Consider the following 26,008-nt stretch of genomic DNA (forward strand, 5'->3'; position numbering starts at 1 on the left):
GTTTAAATATGAGTCGAGTAACTGTTCAGCCAACTGTGACAGAATACCAACCTGACACTGAATCATTTCATATGTGCACAAACGCTAACTGAAGTAACTGAAAGTGGATTCATTTTACATGTTTGAAATTCATCTTTTCCTACTGAAAGTATTTCCACCCCAAAAAGTATTCCTGGCATCCTGCTGCTTTAGTTTCTGCAGAGATACAAGTAGGAAAATCATTTGTCAGTCTTTGATTTTGAAGTATTTGTGTTAATAATCAAGATCATAGCATGAAATACTGCTAACATGTTGGAGCGCTACATCAAAGCATGTGAATGGATTCATATTTCATTTCTGTTAAAAGTTTTCCTCATAAGGTTAAGGTTACTTTATTGTCTGGAGATCAAGACCAAACATCACAGTAAAACATCATCACTTACTTCATTTGAACCCAGACATTGTGGTTCGTCAGGGTTGCTAATGATTATTTCTTGATTAACAATGAATTGTTTGGTCAATAAGATGTTAGAAACAGACTGGGTTAGTATTCACATTGTTTGTTTTGACCGACCAACAACCCAAAACCCAAAGATATTCAGTTTACCATCATAGAAGACTAAAATGACTCAGCACATATTCACGTTTGAATTTCTGCTACTTATGCTCAAAATTATTTAACAATTACCAAAATAGTGTCTTGTTACTTGTCTATTGGTTGGCAATAATTCTCCCCCACTTCATATGGTTGCCTGCTTTGCTTTTCTTTGCTTTAGGGATGTCACGATACTTGGCTACCAAGTCGATGCCAAAAATTCTGAAAACGTGACGGTACTCAATGTTCTACAGTACGGCGGTTACCGTGGGTACCGCGGGTACCGCAGGAACCGATGATCAGGTCTCAAGACTATTGGCGTGCTGTCATCTCGTGAACAACAAATCCGAGTTGAATTGGGCAGGAGAGCTAGTTGATTTTAGCTGTTAGCAGCCGATAGACAGCACAGTCCTGCCGTGAGCTAACAGCTAACGTTAACGGAGGACGCATCGAGTTACATCATGATGCGTTCAGTAAAAATGAGTATTGGGAGAAGGTCAATGTATTGAAATGTAATCTTGTAAAATGACATTTTTGGCGAGAAACTTGAGGTGGATCATCAGGGGTTAATGATGAACTCATTATGCCAAACGGTAATAAAGGAGCTTATGTTGAAATACATTTATTGTTTTATTTAGTTTTTTATCGTGGTGTCGAGAATCGTGGAATTTCACTGGTATTGGTGTCGACTACTAAATTCCTGGTATGGTGACATTCCTACTTGGCTAACAGATTCCTGTCATCTGTTTTCTATGGCCGGTGCCACATCACTTACACAATGTTCAATGAAACGTCCAGGACTAGATATTGTACGAGTTGGAACGGCAGGAGGTTGATGCAGTGAAGCCTGGAGACTAGAGGACGGCATGCTCGTCGCTCATCTGACACACTTTCACATAATGTGTTGTTGTCTCTGATACTCGCCCCACTCACATTCATCATTTATTAAGCAGCTCTTTCTCCTGGAGCTGCTTTGCTGATGACTTTTTCCATTTTACTCGAGCTGCTTCCGTCCCGTCTGCAACGATTCATGAGCTCAGAATGACTCATCATGTTGCCTTTATTATATTTGATTATATTTGAAATAAAGAGAAGAGTTTTGAGATCCCAGCAGCAGTAGGATAGTCCTCCCCTAAATATAATCCCTCCCATGTAATCCCGCCTCTCCTGTCATTTCTATTCCTTTCAACCCCCTCCCTCTGCTTTTCCGCTCTCTCTCACCATCCTCACTCCCATCCCACTTATTCCACCTTACGCCTGATGGAGCATTGAGCCTGAATGCTGTAGGCGGCCGTGGCCTCAGATTCACAGTGTGTATGTGTGAGGGAGCCTCTGCTGCTCTCTGGGATTCTTCCTCCTTCCAGACAATCGGGAACTACTTGCTACAACCGTGCAGTTTCTTTGTTACCGTGTTGGAGCGAGGTCAGCGGACATTGTTCCAGACACTAATCTGCACTTGCTCCGCTTTGGATACCTTTGGAAATGTTTTCGTGGACGCCCTCTCTAACCTAGCCTCAGCCTTTTGTTGTGCTGCTGCTCTGGAGGGCGAGCTGGATGGACACTTTCTGGGATATTTTCAAAAGGGTACACATTCCACACGGAGACACGCCGGATAAGATGGTGCCCCTGCAAAAAAGGGTAATCTGAGTTATGTGTGGAGGAGTGTGTGTTAGAGAGGGGAGGGTTTTATGTGCATGATGTGGCCGCGGTGATGTGTGCTGATTGTTTTCTTCCTAGAATGGTTGGTGCCTAGGAGTGATAATGAAGTAGATGCTGTTTGATGACTTTAATTGGCACATAGCTCTGAGATGTGAGCAGGTTGTTGGGCATTAAAGGAGATAGAAACAAGAAGAATAGGTGTTTGGAGGGCAGAGAGACTGAGGGAGGAAAACAAATAGGAGTACCAAGGCTGAGGAGTTGCCTCATTATTTCAGTAAAATGTCTAATTGTTTGGTTTATCTTGTCATTCGTCTGTTGATGAGTGATTGCTCATTGAAACTGACTAACAATGCAGACTGGAAAGCCCCCGTCATTCCAACTGCTCTCTATTGTTGTCCTTGAGTGCTTCAATTAGGGGCTGTTTCATTTGTGAACGCTGCTTCGAAGGTGTTTGAGAGATTTCCTCACACTTAACATGTGACTTCAATGAAGCTTTATCGTCTTAAATGTTCGACACGCTCATAAAAAAGTGAGTCAAAGAGATCTTAAAGTGCTTCACGAACGAGGAGGCTGAACCTCTCTGCACCACAACCGCTTCCTGTGTCTTCGATATGAAAATGCATTTAGTGCAGATATGCACTCATAGAGCACATTGCGTGGTTTGCACAGAGAATCAGATGAACCTCTTGGAGCCAACACTTGACATGCTTTAGTGTGTGTCGCGCTAGAGGAACTAGAGGAAGACTCCAGACATGGTGGAGGAGAGGATGGGGGACTGTTGGAGCTACACCAAGGTCATTGTTTTTGGTTCATCTCTGAAATTACAGCCAAGATCTTTAGGAAGTAGCCATGTGATCGTCAGTACAGGTTAGCCGTAGCGTGTGTTTGTTCGTTGGTGTCGCAGATGAAATGCTCTCTATTCTGAGCTGATGAATTTCGAGACGTGACCTCAGCCAACTAGAGGCTCATTTTTTCCTCACAAGTCAAGAACAAATCATGAATAATGAGTTCAGTCCCAACAGCTGTATTTGGTTATCAGTAGTGTAGACGGTTACTGCCTGTTTTTACTATGAACTACCCTACACCCTCTGTGACAGACCGCTCTTTAACATGATATTAAGCAGCGCTTCTCAACATTTTTTGTGTCAAGGACCCCAAAATGTATACGCATTAGGTCACAGATCCCAGTTTGATCAGATTTGGCATCAGGGGCCTCCATTGGTTGTTAGATATGATAAAGACCAGAATACTATGGTCTGTAGTGGTTGATAAGCGTGGAGAAAGTGAAACCTGTGATCACAATAGTCACTCTTATGACTCTTGCTCTCATAGGGCTCACTTTAGTTCTACAGTGAATTAAATAGTGAACTATTCCTTGTGTTTCTGGGGCCCCCCTGGAAGTCCCTCAGGAATCCCTGGTTGAGAACCACTGATCTGAAGGATATCAAGGGAAAACTCACATGTTTAATTCCAGTCAGTCATAGGCCAGGCAATGACACCTTTGAAGCTGTTAAGTGTATGAATTGTAGGTCAGACACTTTTGTCTGATCAGTGGATCAGAATAAACAAATTGACTGATACATACTGTGTATGCCTGATTGCTTTGGTTGAGGGGGGCAGATGGACAATATTACCACAACAAATGAGTGTAAGTTGTGCGTAGAGGCTAGTCTCAAATCAGCCTGTTCGCTCGAAAAAGGTGTATGAATGACAGGATAATGGGCAAGGCTTTAGCGTGCAATAAGAACGCCTTTCTTGCTTTTGGCGTGTCATTTGTAGGCCATGTAGTCGGTACTGACTGCAATGTAAATATGCCATGCTCAGAGCTTGTGACGTAGTATAATAAGCAAGAAAGATAGATAACTTTCAACCACGAGACCGGTGTTTTGTTTGTGTGTTTGTTTGTCTCATGTTTTTTAGTGACTTTTGTGAAGTGTTTTCCGTACCTCTGTTACGTTGTTTCCGTACGTATTTTACTTAGTTTACAAACTTATTTTAAGCCCCACCATGATGCTTTTCCTAATCCCAAACCTAACTGTGGACGTTACCGTAGTTTTGTTGCGTGGCGTACAAATGACACGCGAAAAGCCTAAATTGCGTGCTCATGATGCGCAGGATGTCTGTGTGATGTCGTGCTATTAATACGCCTTCCGTGAGACCGGGTTGCTCAAATACTTAGATAGATGCTTGGTGATTAGCGTTGCATTTGAATTCAGCATTACGTCCTACAATATATACAATACATGTTGATTTCATCTTTTATTTTTTCTCCTCTTCCTTTATCCTGTATCGTTGATACTGTTATATCTGTATATATCTGCTGTGTATCTGAGTGATTTCCTCATCACGTCTTCTTCTCTTCTGCAGGATCAGTTTGACAACTTGGAGAAGCACACACAGTGGGGGATCGAGTTTGCGGAGAAGTACACCAAATTTGTCAAGGAGAGATCGGAGATCGAAACCAACTATGCAAAACAAATTAGGTGAGTGCCGAAGCTGATTTATGATTCATAATCCAGCTTGTAAAAGTGTTTTCCATCCAGGTGGCTTAGATAAAGAAAGTGACCTACTGAAGTGTCCTTGAAACAGGAGACTGAATCCTCACCAGCTCGTTCTATAGCTGACCGTGACCTCTGACCTCCCTCTGGAGGGGGAAACTGAGACATGGGAAGCAGTACATTAGCAGTGTTATATTAATAACTAAATAAACTGTCATGAAGAGTCTGTTCCCTGCTCCATCTATCTCTCTTTTTGTCTCTGTAGAGAGTCTTTCTGTCGGCCTCTCTCTTGCATGCACACTGTCTGTTGTTGCTAGCGTCTGCTTCAGGCAAGAGGAAGTCAGGTTGTGGGGGGATGGGGTGGTGCTTGTGTTTCTATAGAGACTAGAAGGTATCAGTATTATCAACCCCAGGTCTGACCCAGATTTTTTTTTTTCCTCCAACCACAAGTGTCGCCCCCCCCCCCCCCCCTCCTATTCTGCCCACACACTCACTCTGTGTTAGTGCAGCAGTGATGGAAGCATGAGAGGATCCATCTCTTAAGTCCTTTTGCATCCCAACACAGTAGGAGATACAGCCCCCAAATCCACAATCCTCATCTTTAAAAGAGGCCTGGCAATATGGCTAATGCTCTTAGTATTGACCCCAACCCCCCATTTCATTGTGACGAGCCAATAACGATCCAGTATTCACACAGCCACAGATCCTCTACAGACCAGACTGAGATAATAGGACTAGCTGTCTGTGTTCACATGCACGCATTAACCACACAGCATATCCCTGCACCTGGGAACTTTTGAACAGACACAGATTTATATATTTGATATTTGTGGACTTTGTTCCATTTTCATTTTTTTTCTTAAACATTTTTTTCTTTCTACATATTTGATGAAACATCTGAATTAAAAGAAACAAACTTATTAAAAGCAAATTATTGATTATCAGAAAGTATTCATACCTCTGTTACCGTGGTGCTTAAATTAGCTTTTGTACACGTGTACAACTTCTTAATTCTTAATTTCAACCAAAAATACATGACTAAAAAAGCCAAATTAAAGCTTTTAATGAATATTGTGTCCCAAAACATACACACTCACACGATCTGATATTATCACGATAGTTAAGTCATGATACGATATTATTGCGATTTGAAACATTTTGCGATATGCTTAGGATTGCTATTTATTAACTTTTTTTTAACTGCAAATGATACAGTTTGTCAACATCTGTTTTATCTGATAAGATACAGTATTCACTCTGTTCATCTCAGAGTTTTTATTCACATATCTTGAGGTCAGAGGTCGATGGACCCCTTTGAAAATGGCCATGCCAGTTTTTCCTCGCCAAAATATTTGTGTAACTTTGGAGCGTTACTTAGCGTTCTTCTTGATAACATAGTATGACATGTTTGGTACCGATGGATTCCTTAGGTTTTATAGTTGGATATGATACCAGTATCTTAACCTCTAGCTTTAAGACTGAGCCCGCTACAACCTCTGACTGTAAAGAGGTTAATAGTTTATATAATAAAAGAACGATACTTGACGTCCGTGTATCGATACAATATTGCCACGCAAAATATTGAGATACTATGCTGCATCTATCTTTTCCGTCACCCCTACAGATATCCCATAATTCAATTAGTCAGCGTCTGTCTACAGTATGTGTGACAGTAAAACTGGAGGTAGACTCATCTCGCCGTGGCAGGTTGGCTTTTGTTGAACTTCAGGCTCCACAGATGGTGCGGATGTTTTCATTCAATGTGCTTACACAGAGGACCCCCTGTCAAACTGGGTCTGTTATCTAGCACACACACACACACACACACACATACACACACACACACACACACACACACACGCACACACACACACACACACACACACACACACACACACACACACACACACACACACACACACACACACACACACACACACACAGGCACACGTGTCAGTAAAATGAGGAAATTAGGATGTACACACAGGATAGATGGAGTCATACAGTTTTCCTGTGTTTTCAACACGCCCTGCTTCTTTATTGTGGTGCTACTAGACCGTATTATACCTCAGGACTAATTATCCACTTTAATCAACTCATGCAATCAGGCTTAATCTAAAGGGGACCAAAAGAAACACAGGGCTGTTAGATGTGATAAAGTAATGGACTTGTCCCTGTGATCGGTGTTGCTGGGGACCTTCTGTTCTCACCTTTTAGAGGTAACGGGCCCTTTCACTGTGGAAGACATAGTTTGACACGTCATCACACGTAAGACACAGGTGCTTTTATTAGCAATAGCAGCATTCCATAGAACTGTGGAAAAGGTTCACAGATCTGGTTTTGCCAATGCCGTCTTACTGGGACATGAAATGATCAGTTGGTTTAAGTCTTTTCGTCGCAGGAGGTCTGTCGAGCTTCCAGCGGTGTGTCTGACAGCACATGTCCTCAAAGTTTAGAGGGGGAGTGTCGTATTTTTTCGCTTTTCCAAAGCCAAAGACGCAAGAGGAGCGATATTGGATATGGATTAAACAGAGTGGAAGACCTCACTCACAGCTGAATTCAGATCAATACGTTTGTCCTTCACTTGAGTTGTCAAGACGAAGGGGGTCTGACGCTACGCTCCTATATTTTGAATGTAGCTCTCAATTATTGAGATTATTCAGGATGTTGTAGTCCTTTTCTGTTTACTTCTCTCTGATATCTCAGAAGGATTATTCCAGAAATCTGCCATTATTTCCTTTGGAATATCATTGAAAACGCCATATTGACATGCCGGGTGCAAAAGCTTGACAGGCCTAGCAACAGTAACCAAGGGGCCGAGGGGCTTAGCAAAGGGTGAATGATGAGGATTTGCTGCTTTTCTTTGTCTTATGGGAGAGTAAATGGAATATTTTGGAGGACAACGCCTTGGGCTCTGAGAAGACATGATTGTGAAAACTGTGATTTTTCAAGTGATTAATGGAGAAGATATTCAGCAGATCAATACTGAACATTTTTACTAGCTTCAGCCTCGATGTTTTTAGTTACACAAGTCAACATGCTGCTGTGAAAAGCGCCTACAGAACTGGGTTAGAGGATAGTAGTTATTGATCAGCAGCTGAATAAGTGAGGTTCAGCAGTTATCATACAACTGACTCTTCACTAAGCCCCTCTCCCCTTGGTTACTGTTGCTAGGCCTGTCAAGCTTTTGCAATGGGCCTGTCAATATGGCGTTTCAACGTTGACGATGTGCTGTACCGTTTCTTCTAATGCTAGCTCCACATTTGTTCATGTAGAAACATGATGTTTTAAGAATGTATATCTCCTTCCAACCTCTCCAGGTTAGGGTGGGTCAAAAAATACCGGACTTTTCCTCCGACCTTAGTTGTCAGACCGTGGTCAGAGCTGGCCGATGCTATGATAGGCCAGTCTGAAATCGAGGGGCGGGTCTTAGCAAAGGGTCAATTGCAAATACTTTTTTTTTAAAGTACATGAAATAGCCTACATTCCTCACCAACTGCTCACCACTTCTATCACCACACCATCCACACACTGCACCGACTAATCCATGAATAATCCTCTTCCACTGCATTGGTGTAAACATGCACAATGCTCCAGTCTAGTCACTGCAGGGCAATGCATTAATGCCTCCCCCCCTCCCACCCAAATTCCAGTCTGGCATAATCCATAACACAGTGGGAATAAAGTCCTGCTAACAAAAGAGACTGGGTGAGGGGGGAAACAGTGTCTGTCTTTACCGGCGCGGTTACAGTCTGCCCATGTAGCAGCCGTGCACTCATGCAGCATCATCTTCCAGACACACACACACACACACACACACACACACACACACACACACACACACACACACACACACACACACAAACATGCATTTAATTAAGAGCTAGCTGCTGCCCTTATTTTGACAAGTTTATATGATATGCTATTGAGCTGAGTGGACAAATACAAGCTGACACATGACATGTGGCTGTGAGTGACTGAATGGGTTAGCGGGAACTAGCACTATAATTAGAGATGGGGTGGGAAGGACAGGGAGAGATATAGACGGATAGATCTGCCTAGCAACAGTGCAAACACCATCGGGTAGGAGAGGCGTGTGTGGGGGGGGGGGTGTTGTGAGCAGAGAGAGACACACGTTACATGTAGTAGTTTTTTTTTTTTAACATGTGCATTATTTATTTCAGCAGGAATTTTGCACGTCCTTTTTACAACATGTACAAGCTGAAGCTTTTAGATTCCATCAGTGAACACAATCTCACAACGAGGGCAACTACCACAGACCGTCATCAGCTCTTTACCAGCAATTCACTTACAATAATTATCTATTTTGGTTCTGATATTAGTGTTGTGTTTTTATTCGGGCTCTTAGTGTTTTGGTCTTAATCGACTAGGATTTCTTTAGTCGATTAGTAGTGGTATTGATTCAATGATCAACGATCCAATATATGGATGCAAAGTGTAAACATCGATGCATATCGTCATCTTCAAGATACGCCTTTATTTTTAAATTCTGATAAAAAAACAAAAAAACACTTGCACTTAAACATGAGAAATGTGGTCCTTTATAGTGAACAACAGAAGGTCTAGTTTTATTCTTTTTATGTAAAAGAATAGATTTTTAATTTAAATTAATGTAAAAAAAAATGTTTTATTTAAATGTCTGGAAGAACCCAATAATTAAATGGTCAATCATAATTTAGTCGCTTTTTGTGAGTTGATATATATATATATATATATATATATATAAACATATGATATTGTCTTATATTGATCGCAGTACTTTGCGATATCAGCAAATATTGTATCGTTGTCCAAAGAATTGAAATAATATCGTATCATGATGAAACTTGTGATTTACACCCCTATCGATTAGTCATTTTTATGCTTTTTTTTTAATGCTGAATGACTTATTTCCAATGAGCACATCTCTGGTAAACAGCAGATTTAAAGTGGTGCTTTTATGTGATTCTTTGTGGAGAAACTCAGTTTCACAGATCTGTCGATTAAATCAACTAACTGATTAGTCAACAAAAACGTATGAGTGTTAGTCCACTAAGAATTTCTTTGGTTGAGGACAGCACTAGATTTTAATAATGAATCATGCTGTTTTAATAGAATTTGTCTCAACATTTATTTCTAATAAGCACTGGCTTAACTTGTAGGACATAAAATAGGATTATAAAATGACATCTCCTTGTTACAGTCAGATTTGCTCTTTTTAAAAAGCTTTTCTTGTTTTTGTCGGTCTGTTTTCGGTGCATGTGCACCGTTTGGTTGTTCATTTTTAAATTGAGAACAGTGCTCTGTAATTAGACAAAACATCCTGAAAGCATAAAGCACACAACGTGCACCCAAATTCATCAGAGCATAGTGCACGTTATTATGTTCTGTTGACGGAGTAGCCATCAGCACAGCTGGGTGGTGAGTGTGTGACACTGCAATGAGGAGATGAATGTGACAGGATGTACTGCAACCTGTCAAACAACACAATGGTTGCTGGGTTGAGAGAAGGACATTAAAGAAAGACTGTTATAACCAAAATAAATGTTGTTATTCGCAGCCTGTTCCCAACAACATCAACTCACCTACAGCTGTACAGTGACTGATTTTCTTTCAACCTTACACAATATGTCATTTTTCTTCTCCTCCACTCATGTCGTGTCACTAACATGCAGCCAGAGTCAGACCAAGGGCACTGGCTGCATCAGAAAAGCATGCATTGAGTGGTTCTGCGTGCATCCATCCTGGGGGGGCATGATTTATGACCTGAAGAGAGGAAAGGGGATGTTAGTAGAAAGCACTCTGCTGGATTGAATGGTGTACTGGAGGATCCTTTGGCAGGTCTATAAGGGCAGTGTCAGGGAAATATAATGGGAAGGGTGCACTATAGCCATCTGCAGACGGGAAGATACTGTAAGAAATGTCTGACAAGGCTGAACTCTTTGTCCACACAGGAATTTATCAAAGAAGTATCAACCGAAGAAGAACTCACGAGAAGAGGAAGACAGCAAGTGAGTAACAGGATCTTACACAAAGAATGGATTAAAGGAATATTTCCACATTTTGGAAAATACTCACTTACAGGTGGCAGAGAATGGACATGGCCAGGCTGTTTCCAGGCTTTATGCTAAGCTAAGCTAACCAGATGCTAGCTTTAGCAATGTCTGTCACCTGACTCTCCACCAGAAAACAATAAGTGTTATTTCCCAAAATGTCAAACCATTCCTTTAACATGTTCTCTAAATCTGTTCCCAATCAAATCCAAACTGCTATCGCTTCTATTTCTGAACTAAATGTGTTCTCATCATAGACTGTATATATAGATGGAGGACGCGTCTCCACTGCCATCTTGAGATTTTGACGTCATTTGGCTGCACGACTACTTCACTCAGAGCAGCTGTCAATCACAGCTGTCAATCATGACGTCTCACCTCCTTTTTATAGAATCAAATAACTAATTAAAACCAAACTTAGAGAGAAAAATTAACACTTGAAAAAACATCAGCGTGATAAGAACTACCTAAAATGACAGAAACCATCTTTCGGAAAAATGTATTTGACGTGTACTTTGACTTCTTATTATGTCCCATCCACTAACATGGAGGGAGCTATACTGCAGCCAGCCACCAGGGGGCCATCCAGATGTTTTGGCTTCACTATTGTGGAGCTGTCATGTCGTCCATCTTTATATCAAAGAACGTATACCACCAAGAAGTGCAAGTCAATTGTTTGTTCCATTGCAACATCAGCGCCCAGCAGCAGAGCAACGCTTCGGACTGAAAGCGACGACCGGACGCCAGTAAAACGTTCATCTAAAAAGTGCCGTACAAAAGTAGAGCAAAATCATTTCTATTCTATTGTCATATTCTACCAACATGGCCTGTGTTGAACAATAAATTATTATGAATATAATAAGCGTCTTCAGTCCAAAATGGCGGCAGCGGTTGTTGTCAGAAAAACAACTTTGCTTCTATACTCTTTGTTTATGTGCAGTCTATGGTTGGCCCCTGTCTTTGCAACTATACCGTCTTCCTCTGACATCACTTCCTGTGTCTAACCAGGTACACCTACTGCCGAGCCTTCCTGACATCACTTAATGAGTTAAACGACTACGCAGGTCAACACGAGGTCATAGCGGAGAACCTGACGTCTCAAATCATCACTGAGCTTTCGCGCTACCTGCAGGACATCAAGGCCGAGAGGAAATCGGTGAGACGTATTTTTATATTCACACCTTTTGCTCCTCATCATCTTGTCATTCTCCCCACACCACATTCACTTCAGACAGAAGGACACGGATTGAGTAAAGGATACTGGCCTGCAAGACATTAAGTAGCCCATTCCCTCTGCATGCTCTACTCTCCATGGACTGAGGTCATCGCTGAGTAAATATAGATACACCCGAAGGCTTGCCAGAAGTGCAGAACGTGACTGACTGAGTCCTTTTTATGGAACAAAGTCATCGTCTCTCTATCATTACAGGCTTATTTCTCTCTTTTATAAACCATCTTACAACAGATCGGTGCACCGCACACTATTCTTAAATGCTGAAGTCACTTTCGCCATTATAAAGTGATCTGGAAGAGCGGCGGAGCAGCAGCGCTATGATTCATAGATAACAGTGTGGTGCCCATTATACATATCTATAGAGTTGTTGGAGGAGCAGAGAGAAAGCTACCCAGCTGGAAAAAAAATTTACTTTCTGAAAAATCTGCCGTGGACTCTTGTGTCACGGACATCCAGCTGAGGGAACTGGAGTGGAAAACCAAAACCAGAGGGCTGCTCAAAGGCACAGTGACCTCTTTTAGAGAAGATGTTTGTGTGCACAACTTGTGACAAACGTGTTGCTGCAGCCGCTACTGAACACAGGAAGCCCTGAGGCGCTTTATTACTGATCAGTTTTGATTTTCATCTCGGTTTTAGTTTGGAAAGAGAGGGGATTTCCAGCGCTTCTGATGGGGAATCATCCACTTCCCCCCAGGCCTGTTTAGCTTTATTGGCTTTGGTTAAGCCTGGCTTGGCTTGGCTTGGCTTGGCATAGCATCTGTATCTCTAGTGTCCAGATAGAGGGTTCAAGGTCAGACGCCTGCAGGATGTCACTTCTCTCAACTTATATCTCTTCTTTCCTCTCTGTCCTCCTAGTCTATGATGTGTCTGCCTCTCTTGACTAAAAGAGCCTTCAGTTAGTCAGCGCTGGGGGGGGTTTCCCTTCGTAGCATGACCCCATAACTCTCAGTGTCTTTTCTGAACAGAAGATGGTTTCATCTGAAAGGGCAATGAGCAAATAGTTCCTCAGTGGTGTTCAGAACGCTGTCCTTGTAGAGTAAATGTTCTCTTTTCACTTTTCATTCAAATGCACACACTCGCTATACAAAGAAAAAGACCTTCATCAAAATGTGCCTTTATTTTTTACAGAACAACATTCACAGTTAATTTGTCTGTAACACTATTAGAGAAAGTAATATTGTGAAAGGTGTTAGTGGAGCAGTCATTACCCAGGACTTCCCCAGCTTCCCCTCATTCTTTTCTCTGGTTTCATTCATGAATTATTAAGCAGCACTCAGTGTGCTTTTTAAAACAAATAGTATCAATACATCAGACTATGAGGCAATAAGTCATCCAGAGTATGCTCTCATGACCACGCCCCCCTCATAGACGCTAACAGAGGAAACAGAGGAAACAGAAGAAGTTGAAACTTCTACTTTTAACAAACCGCTAACAGTAATAACGCTATGCTGAATATTCTGAACCAGACCAGAATGGCTTTATGGCTCCAAGCTATAGACCAGACAAGCACGGCGTCCTCTCCGAGGCTGCGTTCCCTTTTGGGGGAAAGAAACTCGCTGTCACAGGAGAGAAAATGATGAAAAGCTGTTGTGTAGCGGGTTAACTGAGTCTTTCACACTGAGATTTGAGGCTCATACGATATGTTAATATTCACCGTCAGTGTGCTAAATGGCTAAATGATGCTGGTGACAGTGACTAGTATGACTAGCTAACGTTCTCTTGAGTGTGAGGCTGCTGCAGTAATACAGTCATACATCAACGTTACAGCAGCATCAGACTGTCGTCTCCAACTAAATCTCAGCCTATAGATCAAACAGATGGTTATTAACAGACAACACTTATCCTAACAGGATTCTATCAACATGTGTGACGTGTATAAAACAAAACGTTTGTATAACAAGAGATGAATGCATACAAACTTATCAAATTTACAATCCTAACATACGTCAGATTACATCCATATCTATGGGATCCAAAAAAGGGGATCCCTTTTTGCGAAGTACCCGTATGTGCCGGTCTGATGTATAGCCGTGTTTCCACCGCATGGTACGGTCCTTCCTTCTCTCTATGCCGTGTTTCCAACGCATGGTACGGCTCTGTTCCACTCGACTCACTGTCGGTACTCGGTCCTTCCTTCTCTCTGTGCCGTGTTTCCACTGTGGTTAGTATCCCCTCAGTGTGGGCGTAGCAGTGACATCATCTTCAACGGGACCCTCGCTGAATCCTTTCGACGGCAACCAAACAGAGAAATGTCTGCACTTCATCAGTCCTTCGGCGTAGTGTTGCGAGCTGCCATTTTCTAAAACATCTGGTTCGAGTGAATTAAAAATTGCGGTCGCTGTTGACGGTAGCTTGGCTATTTAAAAACTGCGGGTCGGTGCCGGTTTATGCAGGATGTCCCGCGTCGCGCTAGTTACAATTCTCTCTGACCAATCAGTGGTCTCTAGTGTCTTAACTCCACCTTCTACAGAAGTATCGGCTCAGTGTACCACTTTGGTCCAGGTACCAAGAACGGAGTGGTTCTGCTGGTACCATCCACAACTTTTGCTCATGGAAACACAAAAATAAGAGTGACGAACTGATGTGGACTGAACTGCTTGGTGGAAACGTGCCGTGTGTGAGACCCAGACAGTTGGATTAGAGACGGGTTTATAGAGACGTTATTGGACAGGTAAAGTCCACACTACAAACCAGAAGGAGAACAATAATACCTCCTCATTAGTTTCTCATGTGGGCTGTTTTGTAACCCCCCCCCCCCCCCCTCCCTTTGCTGTTTCCCTGAGTGAACCTCTCTCTAAGCTCAGCTTGGGGTGGCGCAGGAGGTGAGGCCAAGAATGTTGTCTTAACGGATTTCATGTGAGAGCAGATAATACTTGTTTTTTACTAAAGTGGAACCTGCTTTTATAGGTCAGACTGCTCCATTTAATGTGTTATACAAACACCAGATATGAATTATGAAGGCACCGGGAGAAATGTCTAAATATATCATGACCTCAATAAGATGTCATTTGCTTGTTTATGGTTTGTTAACAGTATAATAGTCAATGATGAAGAGCAGGCGGGGTTAATATGGGATGAAGAGCCTAAGTCTCACTGGACTGTGAATGTGCTGAGGAATCATAATAAAGTGTTGGGTCAGCGTCCTGCTGTCCTGATCACAGGGCTTAGGTGTCCTCTCTAATGAGGACTGATGAAGACCCTTAAAGACTCAGCAAGACCTCCAGAGACGTCCCATTTACTCCAACATTAATAAATGTCACTGTGCTGTATTCACTGTATCAGCATGTGTTCGTTCAGTGTGTGCACGTCATTATATCTTTAGGTGTTGGGGGAAGTTTGATCTGTCTCATCCTGCTGAGATGTGACATGTTCAATCAGTTAGAATACGTCCCATTCAGCTGGCAGGGCCCGGGAAATATGCATTACGTTTAGTGAAAAGTCAGCTGAAAACTAAAATGCACTATAAAACATCTTTAGGTGGGTTTGGCAGAGGACAGTGTCCTCATTTATCTGTAAGGACGCCGAGAGGAAGAACAATGTGTCTCTGGAGTGGCCTCACGTGCCTTCTTGTGTTGAGAGGAAACAGGAAGCTCAGATGGAGAATTGATCGTTGGTTCTTCCCATAGAGAGCATTCTTCACTACTTTTAATCAAGTACTGTACTTAAGTACAATTTTGAGGTATGTGTACTTTACTTGAGTATTTTATGCTACTTTATACTTCTACTCCATTACATTTCAGAGGGAAATATTGTACTTTTTACCCCACTTCATTTATTTGACAGATATAGGTACGAGTTACAAAAAAACACATGATCAGTTTATAAAATACAATTTGTTAAAAATTAAACCAATGGCTGCTCTAGTTTTCTCCAAATTCTCAAACATATCACTAAAAATCAAAGATTAGAGAAAAGTCCAAAATATTAATAGAACTTTGTGTGGCAGAATTTGGTTTTTACTTTTCTACCTGATTAATCATCTCACGACCCCTCAGATGTATTCTGTGACAACCCTAGGAGACCCCGTAAAACACACACCTGTAATAGTAGCAGTGTTTGTGTGTGTGTTTATGTGGAGAAAGATGCTGTGTGTTAGAATTTTACTGATTGAAATAAAAAATCTATCAAAAGGAGACACCTGTTAGTGTTACGGTACCTGGAGGGTGTCTGGTGGTCTGTGCTGCATCAGGAGGGGCTAGCATATGGAATTCCTTTGTAGTCATAGCATAGAAATTATTAAGTAAATATTAAAGGTCCCATATTGTAAAAAGGGAGATTTTCATGTCTTTTATTTTATAAAGCAGGTTTAAGTGCTATAAAAATACTGTTAAACTATCAAAATGCTCAATATAAGGAGAAACACACACAGCTCGTATTCAGAAATTGTGCGTTTGAAAAAAGTCGTTAGGATTTCTGTCCATTTGTGATGTCACAAATATACAATATTTAGACCATTACACGGTTTTAAATGTAAACATTCTAAATGTGTCCCAGTTTATTTCCTGTTGCAGTGGATGTTAATGACATCAACTGACAGGAAGTAAACATGGACCCAAACTGTTGCCTAGCAACGCAATTCCATTGCAATTCCCTTGAAATGCACTAAAACGGAGCGTTTCAGACAGAGGGTGAATACAGGTATATTCAGGCAGACAGTTTGAGGAAAATAAAGGATTTTTTAACATTACAGCATGTAAACATGTTCTAGTAGAAACACAAAATACAAGTATGAACCTGAAAATGAGCACGATATGGGACCTTTAAATCTGCTGATCATATTTTCCACTTTCCAAAACTTTCACTTTTCCACTTTTATAACAGTTATATATCGATGTGAGTCCGGGTCAACAATCTGTTAGCGTGTTAACTCCAGCTTTGTTTCTCTGTCACTGTGTCTGGGTAAGTGAGAGCGGCAGCTTCAGGTCAGCGACCTGTTGAAGGAGCCCAGATGTCCCTGACAGTGCCAGCAGTCGCATGGTGTTACTGAGAAGGACGGGGTGTGTCTGCTCTTTCATGTGTTGAACAGAAGGCTGGATGGACCAAGAGGGCCTAGTGGTGTATCTCTGCAGTTTAAACACACTGCAGAACATCTGCAGCACGTATACCTGCATCATCCCAGATGGCTGTTTGTCTCTAACGATGATGAACTCTTTTTTATGAGAGGGAATGAGCTCATGTTTCTGGGTTGCGGTCTGCAGATCCTCCAGCAGGATCTTGTGAATCTGATCGAGCTGTTTGGGGAAGAGTGTCAGCGTAGTTTGTTTATCTTCGTAGTGATGGAAGATTTGTTGATGCATAAGGCATGAGACGCTGGATATTTTTCAGATATGTTGTTATGGAGACAAATATTTGGTTGAAAGAATGCGCCATGGTAACACTGATGTCACCTAGGCTCCTGCTGCGTGATGTGAAAAGGCTTCATAGTATCTTCACTGCGTCGTATCATAAGACATATTTTCATCACTGAAAGAGATTGTTCTTATCCAACAGGAATTTGAAGGTCAGGGTCAGTTAAAAAAACTAAACCTTGATTATAGATTGGTTTTGTCTCTAGAGGCTCCACAACGTCCCATTTCTGTTCGAGCTGAAATACTTCCTCTGAAACACTGGAGCACTTCCTTATTTTACTCAGCTTCCCTTAAAACGTTGGGAAATGAGAAGTGTGACTACATGAGGTAAACCAGAGAACATTCTCACTACCAGTGGTATTCAGGTGAGATTAACCTTTAGGTCGCCTCCTCCTACATCACTCTCAATTTCACATCTCTTGCTTGTGTGTTGGAGTTAGTACGCAGGATACTGAGGACTTCCTTGCATGGGAAGTACAAGCCAAAGCTTTCTGCTCTTTAGAACGGTTATTGAATAGCACCATCGATATTCAGCTCAGCTACTGACCCACAGTCCGCGTAACCAGGGGATACCTCATTGATAGTCAAGTCTCATTTTCATTTGATTCTTTTGGGATTTTTTAGCAGATTAACGTGACCGCAGGCAACAGAGGAATTATTTGTATGTTTTATAAGTAATCACAATCTAATTTCAAAAAGGTGGTTTAAGATTGGTGCTGTATGTTTCCAGAGGATCTGGCTGTGATCCAGGCAGAGAGCTGGAGAGAGATGTGCTCTGCCTCCGGGCCGAGTGCTCCGGTCCCCCGGAGAGACGAGAACACACAGTGTTAGGTGCTGTGTGTGAGCTGAGACCAGCAGCTGCCCCCTATAGTCTGGTGTAACGTGCTACAGTCTAGCAGTCTGTCTCCCACTAGGTTACAATATCTGGCTCCCATGTTGGTATCTCATGGTATATTCACTGTTAGCATCTCATTGCATGTCCAACCCGTGACCGTACTCATAGACTGTATATGAGAAGTGGACGTAGTCACCATGATGTCACTAGAGATGCTCATTTTGAAACATTTTCTTAACCGATAACCGTCCCTCGTTAACCGATTATTAACCGTTAACCGATTATTAACCGTTAACCGACGAGATTTGTGCCTCGTACCAGCTGCAGGAGCACAACAGATATTGGTTGACGGGAGTCTCCAGTTCACCGTCCGGGAGCGTTAACTTAGCAGCTACGATGCTGCGTGTAGTGTCGCGGACATGCAGTCACTTTCCCAGTAAAAGTCTCCACCGCACATTTAGTTTAGTTTAGCAGGTTGTCAGCTGTGTGTCTGCCCGGTGTAACTTTAGCGAGTGTCCAACAAACAGTGTGTGTGTTTGTGCTACGTTAGCAGCTCTAGCATTGCCGGAGGCTTCGTGCTCGCCGCCGCACACGTAGTCTGAGTAACTTTAGTGAGTTTCCAACAGACCGTGTGTGTGTGTTGGTGGTGAGTGTGAGGTTGTTGGTGGCGTTCTAGCTGTGATCGTAGGTGTAGCAGTGTGTGGACACTTTATTTGTCGGTGAATAAATGCTACGAAACTACAACTCCTCCACTCCGCTCAAGAGAACCAGTGCTGTTCTTTTAATACATCCATGGAGAGACCGGAGCCGACTTCCTGTATCCTGCTACTCCAGCTCCGCCTCTTAAGGTGGATTGTTAAGGTGGACCAGCGTTTCTCCTTAAAGAGATGAGCCGCTCCTCTGAGCCGCTCAGCTTTTCAGTTAACTATTAATGTTTCTTTTAACCGTTTTAACCGATAGCGTTAATCGGTTAAAATGCTTAATGTCGGGTAACGGTTAAACGGTTAATTATTGACATCCCTAGATGTCACCTGTTGGTTTGTGGACTGCCGTTTTGAAGCCTCGAGTTCGGCATTTTGGCCATCGCCATCTTGTTTTTTTGCAACCAAAAGTTACACGAGAGGGTGGTACTAGGTAATAGGGCCATTAATTAATAATTACGAATAATAATAATTAATTAATAATGAATACATATTAATAAATATTTGAATCAATTGACAGCCCTACTAAATAATTTTTTCTTGCAAATCTCTCCTGTTTAGATATTCCCTGTTAAAGATTATATTCACGTTTCTTGTACTGAGTTCATGAAATTAGAGCACCTTTAACGTATGCAGAGAGCACAGAGGACAGTTCTTTTTTAACAACACACACCTCGCCGTCGGCACCGTGCTCTGTACATAACACAGCATCTGTTCGGCTTCACCACGCTGTTATTGGTCCCTCGGTCGTCATAGTTACTTGATCTACAGTATGTTTGACCTTTTCATATTATAAGAATCTCTACTTGGGATAAAGCATTCATTCAGTTGATTTTTAGTATGTTGATATTGTAACACTGTATTTTTATGGTGCACCTGTGTTGAACTGATGAGTTATAACATGGCTGCTCTTCAATCAAACGGACTTATAGCCGTACGTACGGTACGCTGGAGAGTTAAGCCTGTGGATTGGACGGTCATAATTTGTAACGTAGCTCCAGTATAGTGTCTGTCTGAATCTGCCCTACTTTCTCAGCTTATATTAATACTTCCCTGACACAGTGTGAGTAATATTCATAGTGTTTAATGGTATGGTTGAGACTCTCATTCCAGCTGATTCTAATTTATTATGTCAAGGTTACCTACTTTTAAATCCCTTAAGCTTGTGAATAGTATGATAATAAATCTAATTTTTTTCTTCTGACAGTATTTCCACGATGGGCGTAAGGCACAGCAGCACATTGAGACCTCGTGGAAACAGCTGGAATCGGTAAGTGACCCCATTCATGTGCAGTACCACAATACAGATCACTAGTGGCAGTTAACCATTGATCACAGTCGGTACAGTGACTAGAACATAATAAACAACATGTAACTCACCTCATGACTTACTTCTGCCGTTCGCTCCATCACTAAACCTCCCCTGCAACTTAATTTCCAGTATTTCAAACACCGAACATTATTCAATTATGCATATTTGAATAAATCATCATTGTTAGCTACAGCTGATAGCCTAGAAAAAGAGAAGCTTGCTAACGTCACCTGAATGTTTTCTACATAGGTGGAATGTAACTATGTACATTTACTCAAATACTATACTTAACTACATGTTTGAGGTGCTTGTACTCCACCACTGTTGGTAATAATAAAGAGGGATGAGAGGTGAAAGAGATATCCAGATATAATAAATAAATAATTGAAAAGTGATAGATGTAATCATTCCCAAAACGTCACATTTTTATCTAACAAAACATTCTGCTTCAATTCACATTTATATAACCACAATACCAAAAAACATGTATTGTTTCCTCTTTTTTTTAGGGTAATGACGTCATAAAATATGACAACAGACATTCAAAGCTTCATTTGAAAACATCAATAGAAGCCTCCAATGTCTATAGATCCTAGGTAGAAATACGAAAGCAAGTTTCACTAGTGCGTGTATATATAGCAGAACAGACTAACATTAATTCAGTATATAGTACTGTATAATTCCAGTCTTTGTTAAAAGCCATCAGATCAGATCACATCAGATCAGATCAGATCAGATCAGATCAGATCCAGGACTGTCCGTTTGATTAGTTTAAGTGAAGGAGCTGAAGGAGAGATTAGACAGAACTCTTCTTTTCTCTGCCTGGCCCCTCTGACGGGGGGGAAGACAGAGATGCATAACTGCCTTGTCCTCCTCAGACTTCGCTGTGCGTTCAATGATCCCATTGTGAGCGCGGCAGATAGGCGTAGTTCAGAGTGCACAACGCCGGCCCAACAAACACTGATTGTTCCGTTCGAGGGTTGAATGAATGCTTGTTTCTCTACACAAATGAGCACTATGAACATTAGTTTAATCTGCAGGCTGCAGACCTCAGAGCTGTGTCAACGCCATAAACTGACCTCTGTCGCACACAATGCGAATCTATCTGACGTATACGTTACATGTCATGACGTTCATTACCATTTAAAGGTCAAGTTATAGACCGTTTCCTGCTACAGCTCATTACTGGTTTCATGTTTAACGTCTCTCTTTTTTTCAGAGTAAAAGAAGGTTTGAGAGGGACTGTAAAGAGGCCGACAGAGCACAGCAATACTTTGAGAAGATGGATGCTGACATCAACGTGACTAAGGCTGACGTGGAGAAGGTATGTGTCATCTCACTCCCGTGCAGCAGCCACCAATCACGCCAGCTTGTCCTGTTCCCTCCACGCTTGACACAATCGCCTGGCCTTCCTCACCCGCCCACCTAGCAACCTCCCCTTTCTCTCGCCATTTTCTTTTACTGTTTTTTTGCCCCCACAAAGCCGTGACTCCTCCTTCCACTGAGCCCAAACGACAGCAAAGATTGAGTGACCATGTGTTTGATGCCAGGGAGTGTGTGTGTAAAAGCTGGCATTGTCTCAGCAGCACAGTGATCTGCTGCTAAACAAAGCTGATAGCAGCGCCGAGTCCTCATTATCACAGTAGAGCAGATACCAAACGCTCTGCTGTGCTGCATGGGCCTTAGCAACAGAGAGGACTTTGTGTTTACTGTATGTGTGGATTACACACATTAGCTGCTTTTTTACAGCGAAGAATCAAAATCTTTAGTTGGTTCTTTCTGTGATTATACATCGTCTTCAGCGACCATCCGATTCTCAGGACTTGCAGACACACAGCCCCCTGGGCCTGTAGCTGATGTCATTTCCTGTTGTCATAACCAATTAAAAGAGCAGCTCTTAACCCACACGGCTCCCACGCCCGCAAGGCATCATGGGTCAGCAGCGCGTGCTCTCTCTCTCGCTGCTTCATCAGCTGTTGGAGCAGAGCTTTCAGGCTCAGAGTTGACACAGTTCAGACCCGATTATTATGCAAATGTAGGCCGGAATAAAGAGCCTTTCTGCTCTCTGGACATACAGCCAAAGAGCTACAATAGGCTTAGGCTAACACTGAACTCAACTGGAAAGACCCGGCACAGCAGCTCAAGAAGCTAGTCTTCGAACAACGGCGGCGTTGTGTCTGATTACAGATATTTCATTTATTGAGGCATGAAAGACTCCTACATTAAACAGCATTCAGAGCTGTTTTATTGCTCTCATTTAGTTAGTATCACTGTTTGTGTAACGTGATCTTTAATATGCCGGATTCTTCTCAACCCTAAAGGACTGCGTGTGTGTATTATTCACATTTCTGCTGAGCATTTTCTATTGACGTTCCTTCCATGCCTCGGAAATTCAACTTCAGTTCAGTCCCTGTCGGTGCTTTTACAGAACAGCTACTTTACGGGTGTAAAAAAATATGAATACACTTCAGTATCGTGATGTTATGTTTTGTGATTCTGTATCCATTCTCAAAAACACTAATGATTTTTAATTAATAGTTTACTTGGAAAGATTTGTGGCAGACAGTGACTCAGGTTGTGTTGTGTTTAAACCCCGACCTCTAGATAGGAGGGTGTAAATCACAAGTCTCCTCACGATACGATATTATATCAATTCTTTGGACAATGATACAATATGCCCATTTAACACAATTATTTATATTTATATCAACTCACAAAAAGCATCTAAAATATGATTTGACCATTTTATTAATGGCCTCTGTAGGAAGGAGGTGCGCTTGGACGGAAATGATGACACAGATGTGCAATGGGAATAGCTTAAAGATGATGATATATATCCATGTTTTCACTTTGCATCGATGATATTGAATCGTTGATCATTGAATCAATATATCGATCCAGATGAATGTATCATTAAACTACTAGATAGCAGTGTGAGAATGAAGGCTTCCGTAATACGGTGAATACGACGGAGGCTCGTCTTTATAGTATGACAGTTTTTCTAAAATTAAATTATAACAAAATCACACTATTGAATCATAACCCCTGTATCATGATATGTATCGTGTCCAATACACCGCCCTAGGTTAATGACAATTAGGCAAGTTAAACTAATTAAACTATCACATCATTCTTTTTTATTTAAAGGAAATTGTGTCGTATTCTCAGTAGGGCTGGGAGATATGGCCAGAATATTCTATCCCGATATACTGTAGGTCAGTTCATATGCTGATAACGATATATATAATGATATAGCATGTTTTCTGGTAATTCAATAAATAAATTACTTATATGAAATAACCACATGGTAAAGCCTATTACTTTATACACCTGTGTGAATTAAATAAAAAATAAATAATGACCATAACATTTTTAAGAGAAATTATTAAGAAAAAGCAATAAATATAGGCCTAGCCTATATCACCATAGAAATGATATAGAAAAATATATATGATTTTTATATAGTTTTGATGATATATATGGTCATATTGCCCGTTGTGGCCATTCTGACTACCGGTCACAATAACTTGTGGTCGAGGTTCAGAAGGAACAGAGTCACTTTGAAATGATTTATATAAAACTGAAGTTTATTTGGGAAGATTTAGGAGGTTTAAAACCTCTATAAAGAAGGTGGTGAAGTTATTATGACACAATCAGCCATAATTATTAGAATATAATACCACATTTTCCCTTTAAAGGTCCCATATTGTAAAAAGTGAGATTTTCATGTATTCTATATCATAAAGCAGGTTTAAGTGATATATAAATACTGTGAAAGTATCGAAACACTCAATCCATGGAGAAATACACACAGCCCGTATTCAGAAACTGTGTGTTTGAAACAAGCCATTAGGATTTCTGTCCATTTGTGATGTCACAAATCTACAATATTTAGACCATTTTGCAGTTTTAAACGTAAACATACTAAATGTGTCCCAGTTTATTTCCTGTTGAGTGTTTCAGACAGAGCATGAATACAGGTATATTCAGACAGACAGTATGAGAAAAATAAAGTGTTGTTTGAACATTAAAGCATGTAAACATGTTCTAGTAGAAACCCCAAATACACATGAACCTGAAAATGAGCATGATATGTCCCCTTTAAGGTTAGATTTTCTGACAACATAGCTGGTGAACGTGGTGCTTTTCAATATCTCGCTCTCAGATAGGCCTCTAATTTATTCTGGAACAAACTGAGTTTTAAAGCTTATACAAAATATGAAGGTGACAAAATGTTTACCATATTGTGAGTGATTATATACAAAATCTCAAGGAAGTCTCTGCAAGTTGATTTTCAAGCTGTAGTGGAATAGATGAAAGCTAATGTCTGCAATGAAAGCAGGAAGTCAATCTACAAGCCTTTGTTATGCATTCGAAATCAGCAATGTGAACTATATGAGGATTAACGGGCTGAAACTAAATCATCTGGATTGTCCTTTATTTCAGAAGCATTAACACGTACCTCTATACTCATAATGAATATGTATGCTTTTCAGTGTCTTGCCCTACTTGCCAATGTATAGATCACAGCAAAAAATATAATGCCTTTCTCATCTGCTCTTCCTTTCTTTGGGTTTCCAGCTCTCTTTTTCACCTACTCACATTTCCATTGTTCAGAAATGTAAAACTCATAATGCAAATAGCAGTCACTCTGGAAGATGATTGGATTTTCTTCCCACATTCTACTTTATTGGTGTATTGTATCTGTGGTATCAGTTCTAACAACCGTTTCCTAGAGTCTAGAAAAAAGTGTGTGAAATGAAAAAAGAGAAAGGAAGTGTGTTGTTGGGTTTGCTATATCGTCTCTCACGTATGTGTGTCGGTGGTTTAGACACTCGGGTTGCGATGCCTCGTGCGTTCTTTAGCTCAGTGACATACAGAGTATATAGGGTATATAGGCACTTGAACACTTCTGTTATTAAATGTGCTACATCAGGCTGACAGTAAAGTTTGTTTTTTGGTAATAAACAGATTTGTTCATAAAATGAAGGCACAGAAAAGAACAGAGCATGTGTCTCAATGTGTTATTTTCTTTGCAGAGGAATATAACTTCATTATTTAGAGTATTTATCACCAGAAGGAATGACATATCACAACCTCAGCCTTGTTTGTGCTTGTGTCTGAATCATAGTTAAAGCCTTGTGGTGGAAGTAGGTCTGGGTGGGACAGAGCAGACGCATGATAGGCGACAGAGGGTTTATACGAGTTGTATGTGTACCATCAGCTGTATATAAAGGTGGACCAACTGACAGCTCCCTAAAAGTGAAGTCAAAACATCTGGATCGCCCCCTGGTGGCTGGCTGCAGTATAGGTCATAAATCATGTTAGTGGATGGGACGTGGGCCAAATTAAAAAGTCAAAGTACACGTCAAATACATTTTTCCCCAAAGATAGTTTCTGTCATTTTAGGTAGTTCTCATCACGCTGATGTTTGTTCAGGTGTTTATTTTTCTGATAAGTTTGGTTTAATTTAGTTATTTGATGCAATAAAAAAGGAGGTAAGACGTCTTGATTGACAGCTGTGATTGACAGCTGCTCTGAGTGAAGTAGTCGTGGAGCTGGAGGTTCGGTAAATTGTACGAGAGGAGATGTACCTTTAACTTTCTATAACCGTCACCAGTCTGTGTCATAGAACATGAGTCAGTTTGATCATAAATGTAGTTCTAGAGATATTATATATAGAGAGATATTATGGTTAGTTGTTGTGTCTTTATAGCCAAACCGCTACCGTGGTGCTAACGTAGCAGCTAGGTGGCTCACGCTAAAAAGCTGTGGCCGTGCTCGGCTCGTGATT

At 41.3% G+C, this 26,008-nt stretch overlaps 1 protein-coding gene across 50 annotated transcripts in view; it reads left to right on the top strand.

The window, feature by feature from the left end:
* fnbp1b (formin binding protein 1b) overlaps positions 1-26,008 on the top strand; it is a 79,399-nt gene that overhangs the window by 24,453 nt on the left and 28,938 nt on the right. For 46 of the 50 annotated variants that reach the window (XM_074616917.1, XM_074616919.1, XM_074616930.1 and 43 more), the window contains exons 2-6: positions 4,601-4,716; positions 10,686-10,742; positions 11,793-11,940; positions 20,110-20,172; positions 21,434-21,538. In XM_074616917.1, the coding sequence (XP_074473018.1) occupies positions 4,601-4,716; positions 10,686-10,742; positions 11,793-11,940; positions 20,110-20,172; positions 21,434-21,538 (489 nt within the window). Of the gene's footprint in view, positions 1-2,886; positions 3,028-4,600; positions 4,717-10,685; positions 10,743-11,792; positions 11,941-20,109; positions 20,173-21,433; positions 21,539-26,008 lie in introns of those variants that run through there. The other 4 variants (XM_074616935.1, XM_074616933.1, XM_074616913.1 and 1 more) reach the window with 3 other exon arrangements.

This window comes from Sebastes fasciatus, chromosome 19, assembly GCF_043250625.1.
Source record: "Sebastes fasciatus isolate fSebFas1 chromosome 19, fSebFas1.pri, whole genome shotgun sequence".
NCBI classification, from domain to species: Eukaryota; Metazoa; Chordata; class Actinopteri; order Perciformes; family Sebastidae; genus Sebastes; species Sebastes fasciatus.